We start from the raw sequence: 15,929 nt of genomic DNA on the forward strand, positions 1-15,929 counted from the left end.
TTAGTATGCACAGAAAAAAGAAAACACCACATGACCAGAAAAGGCAGGCCAGAGCACTCTATCAGAGATTGAGGCCTCAGAGAATGCCTTTCCAAACTAGCCTTCATGACGGCCTTTTCTTCAAGGGAAAACTGTAAGAACGTGAGGTCGATTCTTACGAGTTCTTTAAAGCTAATCCGCACGTAGACTGCCAGTACCAGAACAACAGGCAATCCACCCGTAGTGCAAGATATAATTCATTCAATGCCAAGGCGTTATTTTATTTATAATTTCATTGCAGGTACAGCTTGGGGGCTAGAGAGAGGTCAGAGGAATACTCGTCCAGCTAAGTTTAAACTGGGGCAAGAAAACAATGGTTGGTGTCAGGATACGAAGGTGTGACCACACTGATTACATGGCAGGGGAGAGGAAATTCTCTCAGCCAAAGGTCACCAAGAGGCTAAATAACCAAAACGGGCTTCATCCACAGACGATTCTTAAACTACAACTAGGCCACTCATCCAAACTCAGCACAGTCCTGCACAAAGGAGGAGGGGAGGCTTTCTCAGAAGGCAGCAGACACAGGCCTGTGCAATCCGGCAGCCCGGCGGGGTCAGTGGCTGGTCAGCAGGGGACACTCAGGAGCAGGGACTCTCCAGGGGTGAGTCACAACGCGGAGCTCAGAGTATAAAGAAAATAACCAGACAGACAGATATTTATTATAAAAGTCAGTTTATTTTCCCTTTCTGTGTTTCAAAAGTTTCCCTTTCTGTCAGTAATGAGCAGTTAACTGATTGGAAGTCTGCTTGATTAAATAACATTAACAAGTTCATAAACACACATTTGAGAGTACAAAGCAAGAGGTTGAAAATTTTCCCCTAACTCCATGTAAATTAGGCAGCCCTCAAAATTGCACATTTTTCGCCTGCTCACTTTCATAATTTAAAATATATATACAGGATGACCTTAAAATATTGATAATTAGTATAGAATTCACAGCCTTGAAGATGTATATTCTACAAACATCTAAAGAATAGATACCTAGATACCTCTCAGGCCCTAGTAATCCACTGTGATTCAATGTCACGTACTTAATGCATAGAAGGCCAAATGGTCTTTCCTTTTTCTCTAATTCTAGTCTTCTGCTGAGGTAACGCAAGGAACCTGGTTATGACAGAGACCGAGCCTCTGAAAATAGGGCTAAGCCGACTGGCTTCCTAGTGGATCCTAAAAAGTTCCCAGAGAACAAGCCTGGGGTTGAGTACTTCGGTTATAAATTACATCCTGGAATGTTCACAACTGAGGTACCTCATGGTCCTTGACAGGAAGCCAAAAGACTTCCAGGAGTTGAAGGAAATTCTGAATGAAGATGGAGGAGAACAGCTGACAATCACTGGAAGATATTTCTGCTTCCGGAGCTGATCGACTTCAGAGCAGACACAAAGTAACTGAGCCACTCAGCACGTAGTTTAACTAAGGGATTCTCTGTCGAAGACAGGCTTATGCTGGACCCCGCTGGAGCGCTGTACCAGGATGTGATGCTTCAGAGATGAGCTGCTCTCTGTAAACTCATGACCGAAGCAAAATGCAACGATCCTTTCTATTCGTGGAGCATGTCGTTGCTACAAACCGGGCACGACTGCCGCGTGGTCACTCAGCTTTCCAGGCTGGAGGACAAGGGTCCAAGTTCAATAAAGCATTTACGGTTAAAGGGATGAACCTCCACAGGCCAACAGAGTTGCTGGCAGAGTCACAGGCCATTCGGTACATTCATGGAACAACAGCGATAAATAAAAATCATTAATTCCTGTAGTGTAGAAAAAACAACCCAGCCTTCACTCTGGTCAGCATCTCCGGGGGCTGACACTGCTGAAAGAGGCCTGACAATCTGAGGTTATATTGGAGTTCTTAAGACAAACCCAAAATAGGGTAAATTAAGAGAATAAGAGTCCTGATGTTCTTTTGTGGGCACCAGTCACTCATTCAATACGCGAGTTTGTCGTCTTTGCATAAGAGAGCATGTTTCCCTCACTATTAATGGTGAAATAAACAGAACTGTGCAACTTGTCTGTGAAGAGAAAAAGAGCATTAAATGTACAGCAGTAATTTAATTCTGTTAGTGCTTCATCGTTTGAACATAATAATGAATTTGGACTACATCCTTTTTGACTTCCTACAAAGATAATTCTTAATCTTTAATGAAACAGAAAATGATTTTTAAAATTACAGTTACTGTAATAAAAATACTTAATGTAACATTACAGTCTCCTCAAAAAAAGAACCAAATGAAATAATTTGCTGTAAGTAGAGCAGAGAATTGATACTGGAGCTCAGATTTCAAACAGCGTTTCTTCTAACAGATTCCATTTTCCATGACAATTTCTGGTATTAGACCAGCAGGTACATCAGGAAGTATCTCCCTCTGCTTAGGGCAGATATCAGAAGAGGAACACAGAGTTACAGGGCCCAGCCTTTAGGAGCCAGAAACAGTGAAGCTGACGGAAGCATCCTTTGTGACGGCAGAGAACGTAAGCCTTAAGGCCGCTCGCTCTAGGGGACTGCAGGTGCTGAGCTGTCTCCAGGGCCCCTTGGACAGGCTGGAGGACAATGTCTGGACTTGGGCAATGGAGGCTGCCTCCAATCAGGATGCTCTCAACTGAAGGAAACGATACTAAATACACCCTCTGGTGCACGAAGTTGTCACCAGACTCTCAAGTGGACCAGTCTGGAGCACTGTGTCTCAATAACGTGGTGAGAACACGTCACATGCTTTTTCAACAGACAGCTTTTTTTTAAAAGCACAAGGCCTTATTTTGTATTGGCTGCTTCCCAGTGAATACAGAGTTCCAGCCAAGAATATCTAAGGTGCAACAGATATTTTCTCAAGAGACTCAAGGTTCGTTTTAGAACTTGCACGCCACAGTGTTAATTATAGCAATGCTTCTTTTTTAACCCTACGTGGTTTGGCATACACATTTCCTTCAGAATTCCCAAATTATACTTAGTGACAGAGAGTACCCTGGAAGAGTACCCTGATTAACAGTTGGGGATGTAAGTCTCGCACCATTTTTTCTGGAATCATGAATGACAATACTCATTAGACTCAGGTCAAAGGCAAACCTAACAGCCCTTTCCTTCCTTGAAAAATGAATGTGTCTTTTAGAATAGTAAGATGCTACTTTTCACAAAAGAATCTTTAAAAGCAGTCAGCAATGTTGCTGTTTAAGAAGTGATTTAACCTAACTGTAAGAAGTGAACTACTGACACATGTGACAACACGGATGAACTGCAAAATAATTATGCTGACTGGAAGAAGCTGACAAAAATATGGAGTGTATAATTCCATGTATATGAAACTCAAGAAAATGCAAAGTAGTCTACAGCAATAGAAAAGTGGACCAGCAGTTGCCTGGTGGAGAGAGGTGGGATGGAGAAGAGAGGTGGGGGCACAGGCATGACATAGGGGCTGTGAGGAAACTTTTGGGAGTGACGGACACTTCCTGCCCTGATCCGGATAATTTTTTCACAGATGTGTATGGACATATGTTAAATCTTCCTGAATTTTATATCTCAAATACATGCCATTTATTTTAAGCCAATTATTCAACAACAAAAAAAGACTACTTTGAGTGTTAAAACAACAAACAAACAAACAAAAAAGTGATTTAAGTAAATGTTTTGAACTCATTTAACTTGAAAACTACTAGCTAAAGGCTTCCCTGTTGGACTAGTGGTTAAGAATTCACCTACCAGTACAGGGGACACAAGTTCGATCCCTGATGTGGGATTCCACATGATGCGGAGCAAAAAGGCTGGGCACCAGACCTACTGAGCTTGTGCTCTCCAACAAAAGAAGCCACTGCAACGAGATGCCCATGCACCACAACAAGGAGCTCCTGCCCACCTCAACTAAAGAGAGCCCACGCAGCAGAGAAGACCCAGCACAGCCAAAGATAAATAATAAATACGCAAATCTTAAGGAAAAAAACTACTAGTTTATAAAAAAAAAAAAAAAAAGAGGGGGCACATACTTACCATAAGAATGAAAAAGTAGAAAACCCACATCCATCCCAGGTTGTCCTGGATCAAAGACACCAAATACTAAAAGGGAAAAAAAGAAATCACAATATAATCCATTATAAATTAATAAAATGAAGTGGCTAAAAAGTAGATGAAACATGGCTCTTCTAGAAAATGAGAAGGGAGTCAGGGTGTGTATAATGTTTTGCGGTTTGCAGAGCTCCTGCATATACGTGCTCCTAGTAAAGCTTTACTGACAGCCTTCATTTGGTAAGCTGGCAGAATCCAAATAAAAAATGGAATGGAAGGCCTAAGTCCAAGAGGTCTATATTTTTTTCACTTTGCTATTAAGAGAGAATGATGAACAGCCTCAAGTCACTTCTGTTTAATCATGGCTTCTTCCAGTGACAGGTACTATAACTGATGCTTTTAAAAATAGTTCATCTTTTAAGTATACCACTCATTTTTCAACTACACTATTTGCTCACAGGATTACTGCATGACTTTGACACTCTACAGCGTATTCTTTTATTTTCAATTACTAAAAAGTATCCAGTAGCTTTTAACCCATTTTCTTTTTTAAAACTATGATTAAATACATATAACATACAACTTGCCATTTTAGCAATCTTTCGTTGTACATACAACTCAGCAGCACCAAATACATTCATGACTTCGCACAACCATCACCATGACCTATTTTCAAACTTTTTCATCACCCTAAACAGAAACTCTGCACCTATGAACTCTCTGCAAGAACTCTCCATGACCTGTCTCCTCAGCGCCTGACAAACTCTAATCTGCTTTCTATTCCTATGAATTTGCCCATTCTAGATATTTTGTGTTAAGCAGAATCACCCAATATCTGTCCTTTTGTGTGCAGCTGATTTCACTTGACACAATATTGCTAAGGTTCATTCATGTTGTAGCACACATCCACTCCTTTTTATGGCTGAATATATATTCCACTGCATAGATATACCACATGTTTATCTATTCATCTATCTGTGGATATTTTAGTTGTTTCCACCTTGTGGCTATTATGAATAATGTTGCAATGAACAATGGCAAGCAAATAACTGAAATCATCTTCAAGTCTTTGGAGTACAGCATACCTGGAACAGAACTGCTGGGTCATATGGTAATGTTTGCCTTTTTGAGGAACCATCATAGCATTTTCTACAACAGCTGTGTGGTTTTACATTCCTACCAGCACTGTATGGAATTTCTCCACCTCCTCACCAGTACTTACTACTTTGTTCTGCTGCTGCTGCTGCTAAGTCGCTTCAGTCGTGTCCAACTCTGTGTGACCCCAGAGACAGCAGCCCACCAGGCTTCCCCATCCCTGGGATTCTCCAGGCAAGAACACTGGAGTGGGTTGCCATTTCCTTCTCCAATGCATGAAAGTGAAAAGTGAAAGTGAAGTCGCTCAGTCGTGTCCCATTCTAGCAACCCCATGGACTGCAGCCCACCAGGTTCCTCCGTCCACGGGATTTTCCAGGCAAAAGTACTGGAGTGGGGTGCCACTGCCTTCTCCGCTACTTTGTTCTACTTGGCTTTAATTACAGACATCCTGATTAGGTGTGAAGTGGTAGTTCATGTTTTTCCTTTGCATTTCCCTAAGAAACTAAGAATGCTAAGAATCTTTTCAGGGGTTCATTGACCATTGGTACACATCTGTCATAAGGAGTTGTCCCTATGTTTTCTTCTAAGGGTTTTATTAGTTTTAACTCTTAAAGTTAAGTATATGATCCATTTTGAGTTAATTCTTGTACGTAATGTAAGGTAAGGGTCCACATTCATTATTTTGCAATGTGTACATCCAGCTTTCCCAGCACCTTTTGGTGAAGAAACCACTCTTTCCCCAATGAGTGGTCTTGGTACCCTTCTCAAAACTCAGCTGACCACTGACATGATCATTTAACCCATGTTCTTTGATTACATTATTAGTAAAATTTTTAAGTGGGAGAAATTAAAGAACAACTGAGTGATTTAGCCTGGACGGCCTCATGGAAAACAAAAAAGCAGAGCTGTAATCACCCATGAGAGGAAGCTCAGTGGCCCTCCAAACTCTCTGAATGCTACTTTATCTTTTAAATAGCTTTACTGGCATATAATTTACATAATACTAAGCTCATATCACTCAATGGATTTTAGTATACATACAGAGTTGTACATCACCATAATCTAATTTTAGACCATCTTTGTCACCCCAAGAGAAACCCATTAGGAATCACTCTCCAGACCCACCCAACTCAAAGCAACCACTAATCTAATTTCTTTCTCTATAAGATTTGCCTATTCCGGGTATCTCATATGAATGAAATCACATAAATAGGTGGTCTTTGGTGACTAGCTCCTTTTACTTAGCATAATAGAGTTGAAGTTCATCCATACTGTACCATCTATCAAACCTTCATTCCTCTTGAACTGCCAAATAATACTCCATTAGATGGCTGGATGGCATCACCGACTTGATGCACATGAGTTTGGGTGAACTCCGGGAGTTGGTGATGGACAGGGAGGCCTGGCGTGCTGCGATTCATGGGGTCACAAAGAGTCGGACATGACTGAGCGACTGAACTGAAGTGAACTGATATGAATATATCATATTTTACTTATCCATTCATCGGTTGATGGATGTAAGGATGTTTCTACTTCTTAGCTATTATAAATAATCATTTGCTGTGAAACACATGTGTGTAAAAATGTTTATGTGGACATTTGTTCTCATCTCTCTTGCGAAAACACTGCAATTTAACCTACTGAACCCCCGTTGTGTGTCAAAATCATATTAAGCATTGGGAATGCAAAGAGGAAGGACGCAGCACGGTTCTATCCTCAGGGAAGGCAGAGTCTGATACGGGGGATCAGTCAGCCAGTCAGTGTGAAACACCGCGGCAACTGCTCTACCACAGGCACGCACCAACTGCTGTGGACACCAGCGGGAGAAGGCAGTGTTTTTCCTGGGAAGTCAGCGAAAGGCTGGGAGAACAAAGCTATTCAATGGGAATTCGGCAAGTGCTAGGGACCAAGTTTATAGAATTTTTGTTTTCGTTTTGGCCACACTGTGCGGCATGTGGGATCTTAGTTCTCTGACCAGGTACTGAACCTGCGCCCCCTGCAGTGGAAGTGAGGAGTCTTAACCACCAGGCAGAGTCCCAAGTTTTTAATATTAAGTCATGAAGTTTGGGGTTTTATACCTCAAACAGTAAGAAATCATTCAAAACTCAACACACCAGGGGAATGAGTAAAGCGAACAATGATTTACTCCTGATTCTGCTTCTAAAACCGTGAAAGTCAGTCTAATGCTGACCCCAAGTTCCTAGTTAGGGATCTTAAGACTAGCAGGCATTCTAACTAAAAAGAAACTCCTTGAAATGCTAATTACAATCCATCCATCTGATTAATGAAGAAAACATTAGCTAAGAAGGAAAACCTAAAATACAGTCATTTCAGAAACGGTTGCCCAATACCCTTTATACGAAGACATCTGAACAGGTGGCCAATAGCATTTTTTAGTTCCTACTCCAGAGCATGGCAAGAAAACACAGTTCTCTTACCTTTGCTAAGTGTTCTTTTTCCCCTTTAGTTTCATAATCAAATAAGCTAACACCCTGATCCTATAAATCATTCTTTCTACAACCATTCAACAAGTACCTGAACCTCTCAAGTGTGCCAGGCACCCTCCCTAGGACTGGGGCGACAGCAAAACACAACACAAACGCTGCGCCCGTGATGCTCATCTCACAGCGGGAGAGACAGACAGCAACAAGTAAACACGCACTACGTGACCAGCGAGAGGTGTGCGCGCAGTCGGTGTAGCTCCTGCAGTGGGTTTCCCAGGCGGCTCAGTGGTAAAGAATCCACCTGCCAGCGCAAGAGATGTGGGTTCAATCCCTGAGCTGGGAAGATCCCCTGGAGAAGGAAATGGCAACCCGCTCTGGTATTTTTGCCTGGGAAATTCTATTGTCAGAGGAGCCTGGTGGGCTACAATCCATGGAGGTCACAAAAAGCCGGACACAACTAACTAAACGACAACAATCTCCAGCAACGCCTGTTCTTGTATTAACCACTCACAATCAGATACCAGTGATCCACCCCCATTCAGCAAGCAAAGCATCAAGCTTCAAGGCCACCTAATGACCTCAGTGTCAAAACTACAAGCCTTTTTCCTTCCATTCTCTGCCTCCTGACCTCTCTTCATTTATGATCTGAGTAACACCCCCACCCCTCAAATTCTGGCTTCTGTTTCTGTGACCACTGGGCATTCTCTGAGGTTTTGCACATATTTTCTTTCCCCATTAAACATCACATCACTGCCATAGTTTCAGATATTTTATCCGTGCAGTTGATTCTCAAATCTACATTTTACAAAATTAGCACTTAATGACTGAGAGTGGTATACCCCAGGAGCAACAAATACTCATGACTGTCCCAGAGAAACAATGCCTTTCTGAAGCTGAATGAAAGCAAGAAAGATCAATTTGAATGGTTCTGACAAGGACTTCCCTGATGGTCCAGTGGTTAAGACACCACGCTTCCAATGTAGGGGGTGCAGGTTCGATGCCCAGTTGGGGAACTAAGATCCCGCACACTGTGCAGCACAGCCAAAGAAAGAGAGACAACAGTTCTGACTACCTACAGTAGGCCACTCTTAACCCAGAAGATCCAAACTTTATCGAGTGCACAGGACTCGCCAGGATGGCTTGCTGAAATACAGATCCCCAGGCCCTCACTCAGCGAGTCCACAGTCAGCTAAGTGTTCTGTACTTTAATGAGTTCCCAGATTGATTCTGATGTAAGACATTTATGAACCGTCTTTTGAAACACAGTTGTGGGAAGCAGAGGAAGCATCTCAGGGCAGCTGCAGGGTCCATGGCAATTTCTGGTGGGGATCGGTGGGAAGAATGTGTGTACATCTGTGTTTGGAGGGTGGGAGAGCTGGGGCCTGTGTGTCAAGTGCGGGGTAATGAGAAGCATGTGTCTCCTGGCCTCCCTGAAGTGCCAAGTTCAGGCTGGAAGAGGAGGCAGCAGGCAGCAGGGACTGAAGGATCTGTCTTACCAAGTGTTCACTTCTTTCTAGACAGGAAGAATCTGAAGGTAAAAGTGGAGAGGACGAACTGATAAATGTCAAGGGGCCTTCCATGTTAGGTCACTAAGAACCCAAGGCTTTTAGTACAGTGCACTACAGCACAAGAGCGCCACCTACCGTGGCCCTGCAGGCGGGGCCAGGCCCTTCCACCGCTCAACACTCCCTGTCCAGCCCACCCCGCCCTCTCACCTGGCCCACCGCAGCTCCAATGCTCCCGGTTCCATCAACGATCCCAGTGACGGTTGCCAAAGCCTCACTGCTCCCCTGGATCAGCTCCTGACGACCCAGGTCCGCAGAAATAGCAGAGCTAATCATATTAGAAGGTCCACCAATAAAGAATCCTAAAGTCAGAAACAGAACAGGTTCTTATTAAGACACTACTCATAACAACACGCTAGGAATCTGTTGAGAATTTCGTAAACTCTAATCCCAATACTCTAACTGGTATGTTGGAGAGAAACAGAAAGAAGGGGGCAAAATTACCTGTAAAAATGGAAACTCCCCCAGATGTAACATCTTAGTTAGCATCCACTTTCCTTTAGAAAACAGAGTGAACACAGACCTTTCTAATCCGGTGAAGTGTGCATTCACTGACAACTGTCTGCACTAGTTTATCAAATTCTATTATGGCAGAGATGAGTCAGAGTATCTAACTACCCAAATTCAACCAAACAGTGAGAAAGAGAGAGAGAGGAGAAAAAGCGATTTAAACGGTGCAAGGGGTTGCATCTGCCACTGTTCTCAGTGAGGCTGCCACAGGACTGAGCGCAGTCAGGGCCAAGAGTCTCACAGAGCAGCAGCAGCTTCAACTATCCCATGAGCTCAAATTTAAGAACAGGAGTTTTTCTATAACAGGGTCCCTAATGGCACTCAACTGATTCATCTGGGGTTCAAGGGAAGAAATACTGACCAATTCCAACATAGGAGGAAAAACCAGCTATACTGGACTTTTTGAAAGTTGGTGAACTGGTTTCCAACATGGCATTCTTCCTACACCACTTCCGGGAGTGATATGAGAGGGTGTGGGCCGCAATCAAAAATGGGAGGAAATCTCTAAGGGACTGCTTCTGCCACACCAGGACTGAGGCGGTCACGTGAGAGCAGAGAAGCAGGATCCGGGGGAGGCATCTTTCCTTTTACCACCTGAGTTTTCTATAATTAAGGCTTTAGAATAACTCAGCTTGAAGGAGCAATCAGTTTCCTTTTTCCCTTTTTATTTACAGAGGAACAAGACAGTGAAATGGAGCCTGTGCCGTACCTGTGACAGCCATCAGAAGCGCATTGATGGACTTGTCGTTTGGAGAACCTGCAAGGAAAGACACAGGCACAGGGTGATGACGTGAGGAGCGCAGTACATGCGTCTCCACCCAACAGCACACACAGGCCTGGATTCCCATGACCTCACAGATCTCCCAGAGACAGCAAGCAGATACAGCTCCATCACCGCCTCTCCCGACTTTTATTTGTAATGTCTGCCTCTGGCTGGTGCTCAAGCTACTGTGACTTCTAAAAGCTACAGGAAAACTCCTATCTCAGCAGCATCTTAAGGGACAGATACCAAACCTACTAATTACCATCTTTCCTCTTTTGAAATCTTGTCCCTTTTATTGTTTTATTGGCTCTAATGCTGCACTGCCGGAGCCTACCCTTGGACAAAGCATATACACTCCCAAGCAAGCTTTTAAACAAACCAACAAAGCACAAGAGATGCCAGTTTCCTCCCCAATGCAAATAAAACTACGTAATGATACTTTTACCGCTGTTCACAGGACAATACAAAGATCCCATTTATGCCCTGGGATCTTTGTGGCTGGTCTCAACCACCTCCCCAGGGCTGATCACTGACTCGAGGCAAGTAAATGCCTTAGTCCTAAGAGATGAGGCAAACAGTTTAACTGCAAGGAAATACTCACGACTGTATCCAACCAGGGACCCGATGGCCAGAAGCAGACTGAGAGCTAACACCGGCGCTCTCTTCTGTAACATGTCGGAGATGAAGCCTTGCAGCGTTCCACCTTCCAGCACAAAGAAGTGCAACCCAATCAACATCTTGAAATTAGCTTAGTTACCTGACTCTTGCTTACCACGTACCCTCCACCCGCCGGCAGGATCCTAACCCTGGTCTATCCAACAAGAGAGCTGACTCTCCTAAAAAACTCCTCCATAATTTCCTTTTAGAAAGATCACCTGTCAACTCACACGATGGCAGATGGGGACAGACACCACCAGTCCAGACACCAAAATCAGGAAAAATCATCAGACCCACCCTCACTGTTCCTTGCTGTTTTCCCTTCCCCGATCAGCTGTGAAGCCTTTTCTTGCTTTTTTCCCCCACCCGCCCGCTTTTTATTTGAAAGATAATTAATGAGACTCTGTTCGTCACAGGTTATGAGTAGTAGTGAACATAAATATTCACTAAAATTAAATGCAGCAATTATGGTTTAGCAAAAACTAATAGGTCAAGATGTTTAAAATAAGTTTATGTGGAGGACTTCCCTGGAGGTCCAGTGGCTAAGACTCTGCAATCCCAATGCAGGTGGCCCAAATTCAATCCCTGGTCAGGGAACCAGATCCCACATGCCGCAACTGAAGAGTTTACATGTGGCAGCTGAAGAGCCAGAATACCACAATGAAGACGGAAGATCTCGAGTGCTGCAACTAAGATCCAGCGCAGCCAAATAAATAAATAAATAAGCAGTTTAGAAAAGAAGAAGAAAAGGTGATGTGGATCCTTGAAGCAGCACAGTCACATTCAGATCCAGTCCTGTTTGGAATCTCGGGGCATTGGGACATCTGGTACACCCTCATCAGAAGTCTGTTCAAGACACAGAAGTATGTGCAAGTCTAAAGGCAGCATCCTCACCTTTGGCTCTGAGTCTAAGAATGAGGAAACACAAGTTCAGATACAATAACAGCATATCACCTAGGGATACACTGTGTTTTCATGCGCTCAGGGCAGTTTAGTCTGTCCACAGATCTAAATGTAAAGACAGGCTACCAAGGTTCTGCCACACTCAGGTAGGTGGTACCCATACCATGCATTCTGTATATCCATCTGCTTTTGAAGATTCCTACTTCCCTGTTTGGGCTTCCCTGGTGGCTCAGTGGTATAGAACCTGCCTGCCAATGCAGGACACGTGGGTGCAATCCCTGGTCCAGAAAGAGCCCCTGGAGAAGGAAATGGCAACCCACTCCAGTACGCTTGCCTGGAGAATCCTAAAGACAGAGGAGCCTGGTGGGTTACAGTCCATGGGGTCACAAAGAGTCAGACACAGCTGACTGACTAAACAACAACTTCCCTGCATTTCCAGCTATAGCAAAAAGTCACTATTAAAATCTGCTGTGGGGCTTCCTTCATGACTCAGTGGTGAGGAATCCGCCTGCCAATTCAGGAGACACAGGTTCGATCCCTGATCTGAGAGGATCCCACATGCCATGGAACAACTGAGTCCGCGTGCCGCAACTACTGAGTCTGGCTCTACAGCCCGGAAGCTGCAACTCCTGAAGCCCACTGCCCCAGGGCCTGTGCTCTGCAACAAGAGAAGCCACAGCAAGGAGAAGTCTGTGTTCCTCAACTAGAGAGTAGCCCCTGTTCTCTGCAACCAGAGGGAAGAAAAAAAACCCAGGCAGCAACGAAGACCCAGCACAGCCAAAAATAATAAATAAATAAAATCAACTTTAAAAGAATGGGACACACAAGTTCAAACACAACAACAGCGCCCCAGCTAAGGGCGCACCGTGCTTTCATACGCTCGGGGCAGTTTAGTCTGTCCGCACGTCTAAATGTAAACATTACAGAAAGGCTACCAAGGTTCAGCCACAGCCATGTAGGTGGTACCCACTAACATGCACGCTGTACGTCCGCCTGATTTTAAAGTTTCCCACTTCCTTGTTGACGTTTCCAACTACAGCAGAAAGTCACTATTTAAAGTCTGCTGTGTACAAGGAAGCAATCGTAAAACAAAATAACCTTCCTACCTTTATGAGCTGACAGTCAGTACACTAAGCTAATATGTTTCCCTTCTTCGGCTGTGGGCGATAGGTAAAATGAACATAACTTGGATCTCTGACATACAATTAGCTTTAGAGCTAAGCAATCCCTGGGAGTGTACAAAAGGCTCACCCTTAAAGAGATCAGAGAATGCAACATCCCGGTGCATCCCAGGACAAAAGAACTGATCCTGCAACAAAGGACTGAAAAAAAGGAGCTCTATACATCACACGGCTGCCGCAGGCTGGGTCCTCTTTTCTATGGACTTTTTTTTTTAAGGAGTTTGGCTATTTACCAGTAGGACAGTTTAGGAAAAAAGGCTGTGGAATAAGTGATAAAACTTTAAATGATGCCAGATTTCATAACCCAATAAAATCTGACTAGTGACTCACTCTTGCTAGAGGAAAAGACGCTTCATTGGCCATACCTATAATTCCTCCGACGTCGTACCAGATGGACAGCTGGTCAGCTTCGGCCTCCTTCCATCCAAAGTTGTTACTCAGATAAAAGGGCAACCAGAAGAAGAAGGAGTAATTCACTAACTTCAAGCAAGCGTAGGCCAGTGAATACTACAAGGAAAACACCCCACTGTCAGTAAGGAACGAACAACACAGCATAACTACCATTCTAATACAATTAAACAGCAAAACAAAACAGAAGAGCTGGAGCTGCATAGTACCTGATTTTAAAATTAAATGCTCCTATAAATTCCCATTGCCTGACTTGTCCTAGTCTTCCTCCTCTCTCCCCCCGACTTAGCATCAAGAAAGGCAGTATAATAAGCCTTGGGATTAAAAACACAGAGGACTACTCCCTAATTGTCCCCACTTCTTCTCCTTTTGGCTCTCTGGTAGAAGCAAACTGGTGTTCTGAACCATAAGGCAGGGCATGGACTCACATTTCTTTATTTAGATAAAGATAAAAGGTATTCGTGCCACTGAGGAGCACTAACCATAAGCAAACGAACCCAGTAAACATCACAGCTCTTACTGCAAGTAGCCAACCCTTTCAGGTTCTACTTCCTTCGAAGTTAACATGATGACCAATGCAAAGCAACGTGCCTGGACGCTAGTTCCAAAGGTCCAAGAAAAGCATCAGCGTGAAAACTACTTTCATAGGGTAGTTTCTGAAAGCTCCGAGTCAAAAATGAAAGCAGAGGATCGTCACGGGCCTTGTGGCTCTAGGTTGAGGAGTAAGAGCTCCCATAACATGGCAGTGGGGCTGAGAAACCTATATTCAACACATTATTACCAGGAAATCCTGACATTCAGCATCAAAGGAAGAAGGGGGAGGAACAGAGAGACTCACTTCAAAGGGTGTCTGGCTAGTATATTCTCTTCCCTGAGGTGCCACTTATTCCCTAGGTATCACTTGTTTTAAAGGGGCTTTCCTAGCAGGACCGCCGCCCCCTAGAGAGCCAAATCTCAACCACGAGTGCATTTTGTCCAGACAGCCGGCCACAAAGACAAAGGGATTAAGTTCACTGGATTCCCTTTATATCCTGCCCATGGCGGGGAACAATAGCTTGTGAAATACAAAGGGATAGCAAGGGAGCGCCACGTTTAGTCACAACAAATCTAAGTCCTGTCTCAGAAATTAAACTCTTACCAGCAGAATATTTTAATAACTACTGTAAAAAAAAAACAAAACAAAAACTAATCATTAGCATAAGAACAGGCCCCCGGGGGACATGCATTTCCCTGTATGACACGTCATCTTTTGGTTGAAGAACTGTGGGAACTTGCACTTCGATCTGAACTCACGCTTAAACTTTATCTGTTGGCAAGTGTCAGTTCTCTTAGCCTGGGGTAGGGAGAAGGGAGCAGATAAGTACGAAATAGGACAACCAGCAGACTCTGAATCTAGTTGAGAGGTTGTATTCATAAAGCACCATTAAACCATAAAATTAAAAAGGTGTTTATTCATAACAACTCGACATTGCAGACTTCAGGGAGGATGGACTGGTAGGCCTTCTATCCACAGGAAGGGGAACTGAGACACAAGGAAGAGCTGAGTAACGCCAGAGACCTCGCAGAGCCTTAGTGGGTAAGCTGGCAGCCTAACCTAGGCCTCTTAACTCCACTCCTGCACTGATGCTGCTGCTAAGTCGCTTCAGTCGTGTCCAACTCTGTGCGACCCCATAGACGGCAGCCCACCAGGCTCCCCCGTCCCTGGGATTCTCCAGGCAAGAACACTGGAGTGGGTTGCCATTTCCTTCTCTAATGCGTGAAAGTGAAAAGTGAAAGTGAAGTCGCTCAGTCGTGTCCCATTCTAGCAACCCCATGGACTGCAGCCCACCAGGCTCCTCCGTCCATGGGATTTTCCAGGCAAGAGTACTGGAGTGGGGTGCCATTGCCTTCTCCCCACTCCCGTACTAGAGGCCCAAAACACCAAGACAGAAAAACTGTGGCAGAACGGATTCAGTTTAGATGTTAGACAAAAAACCTGACTGTGGAGGTTATGAAAACACTGGAATATACTACCAAGGGATACTGTGGAGCATCCTGCTCTGGCCTTTCACAGAAGGGCAAACTATTTTTTTCCCTAGAATGGCAAGAACATTGGCAAAGAAAACAGACTTAACGAACCACTCAAGGCCCTCTTGATCTACTTATAATTCTGTAAGACTTCAACAGGCCAAAAGGCATATATTCAAAAATACCCATTTTTGCCTTCTTACTCAAATTCCAGTATCAGGGTCAGCAAATTGGGGCTCACGGGCCACTTCCGGTCAGGTCCACTGGTTCCATGTTGTCTGTGGAGTCCTCTGCTCTACTGAGCTGAGTGGCTGTGGCAGGGACTGCACAGTGGCCCCAGGGCTGAAAACATTTACATCTGGCTCTG

General features: G+C 44.2%; 1 protein-coding gene across 8 annotated transcripts in view; it reads right to left on the reverse strand.

Moving 5' to 3' along the window:
* SLC37A3 (solute carrier family 37 member 3) overlaps positions 1–15,929 on the reverse strand; it is a 72,254-nt gene that overhangs the window by 24,301 nt on the left and 32,024 nt on the right. For 5 of the 8 annotated variants that reach the window (XM_045166467.1, XM_025291642.3, XM_025291644.3 and 2 more), the window contains 6 exons: positions 13,513–13,654; positions 11,008–11,109; positions 10,353–10,400; positions 9,284–9,435; positions 4,015–4,080; positions 695–2,047 (listed from right to left, as the gene is read on the reverse strand). In XM_045166467.1, coding sequence (XP_045022402.1) covers positions 1,955–2,047; positions 4,015–4,080; positions 9,284–9,435; positions 10,353–10,400; positions 11,008–11,109; positions 13,513–13,654 — 603 coding nt within the window. In that variant the 3' untranslated portion in view covers positions 695–1,954. Of the gene's footprint in view, positions 1–694; positions 2,048–4,014; positions 4,081–9,283; positions 9,436–10,352; positions 10,401–11,007; positions 11,110–13,512; positions 13,655–15,929 lie in introns of those variants that run through there. The other 3 variants (XM_044946948.2, XR_006552972.2, XM_025291643.3) reach the window with 3 other exon arrangements.

The sequence above is a fragment of the Bubalus bubalis genome, chromosome 8 (assembly GCF_019923935.1).
Source record: "Bubalus bubalis isolate 160015118507 breed Murrah chromosome 8, NDDB_SH_1, whole genome shotgun sequence".
NCBI classification, from domain to species: domain Eukaryota; kingdom Metazoa; phylum Chordata; class Mammalia; order Artiodactyla; family Bovidae; genus Bubalus; species Bubalus bubalis.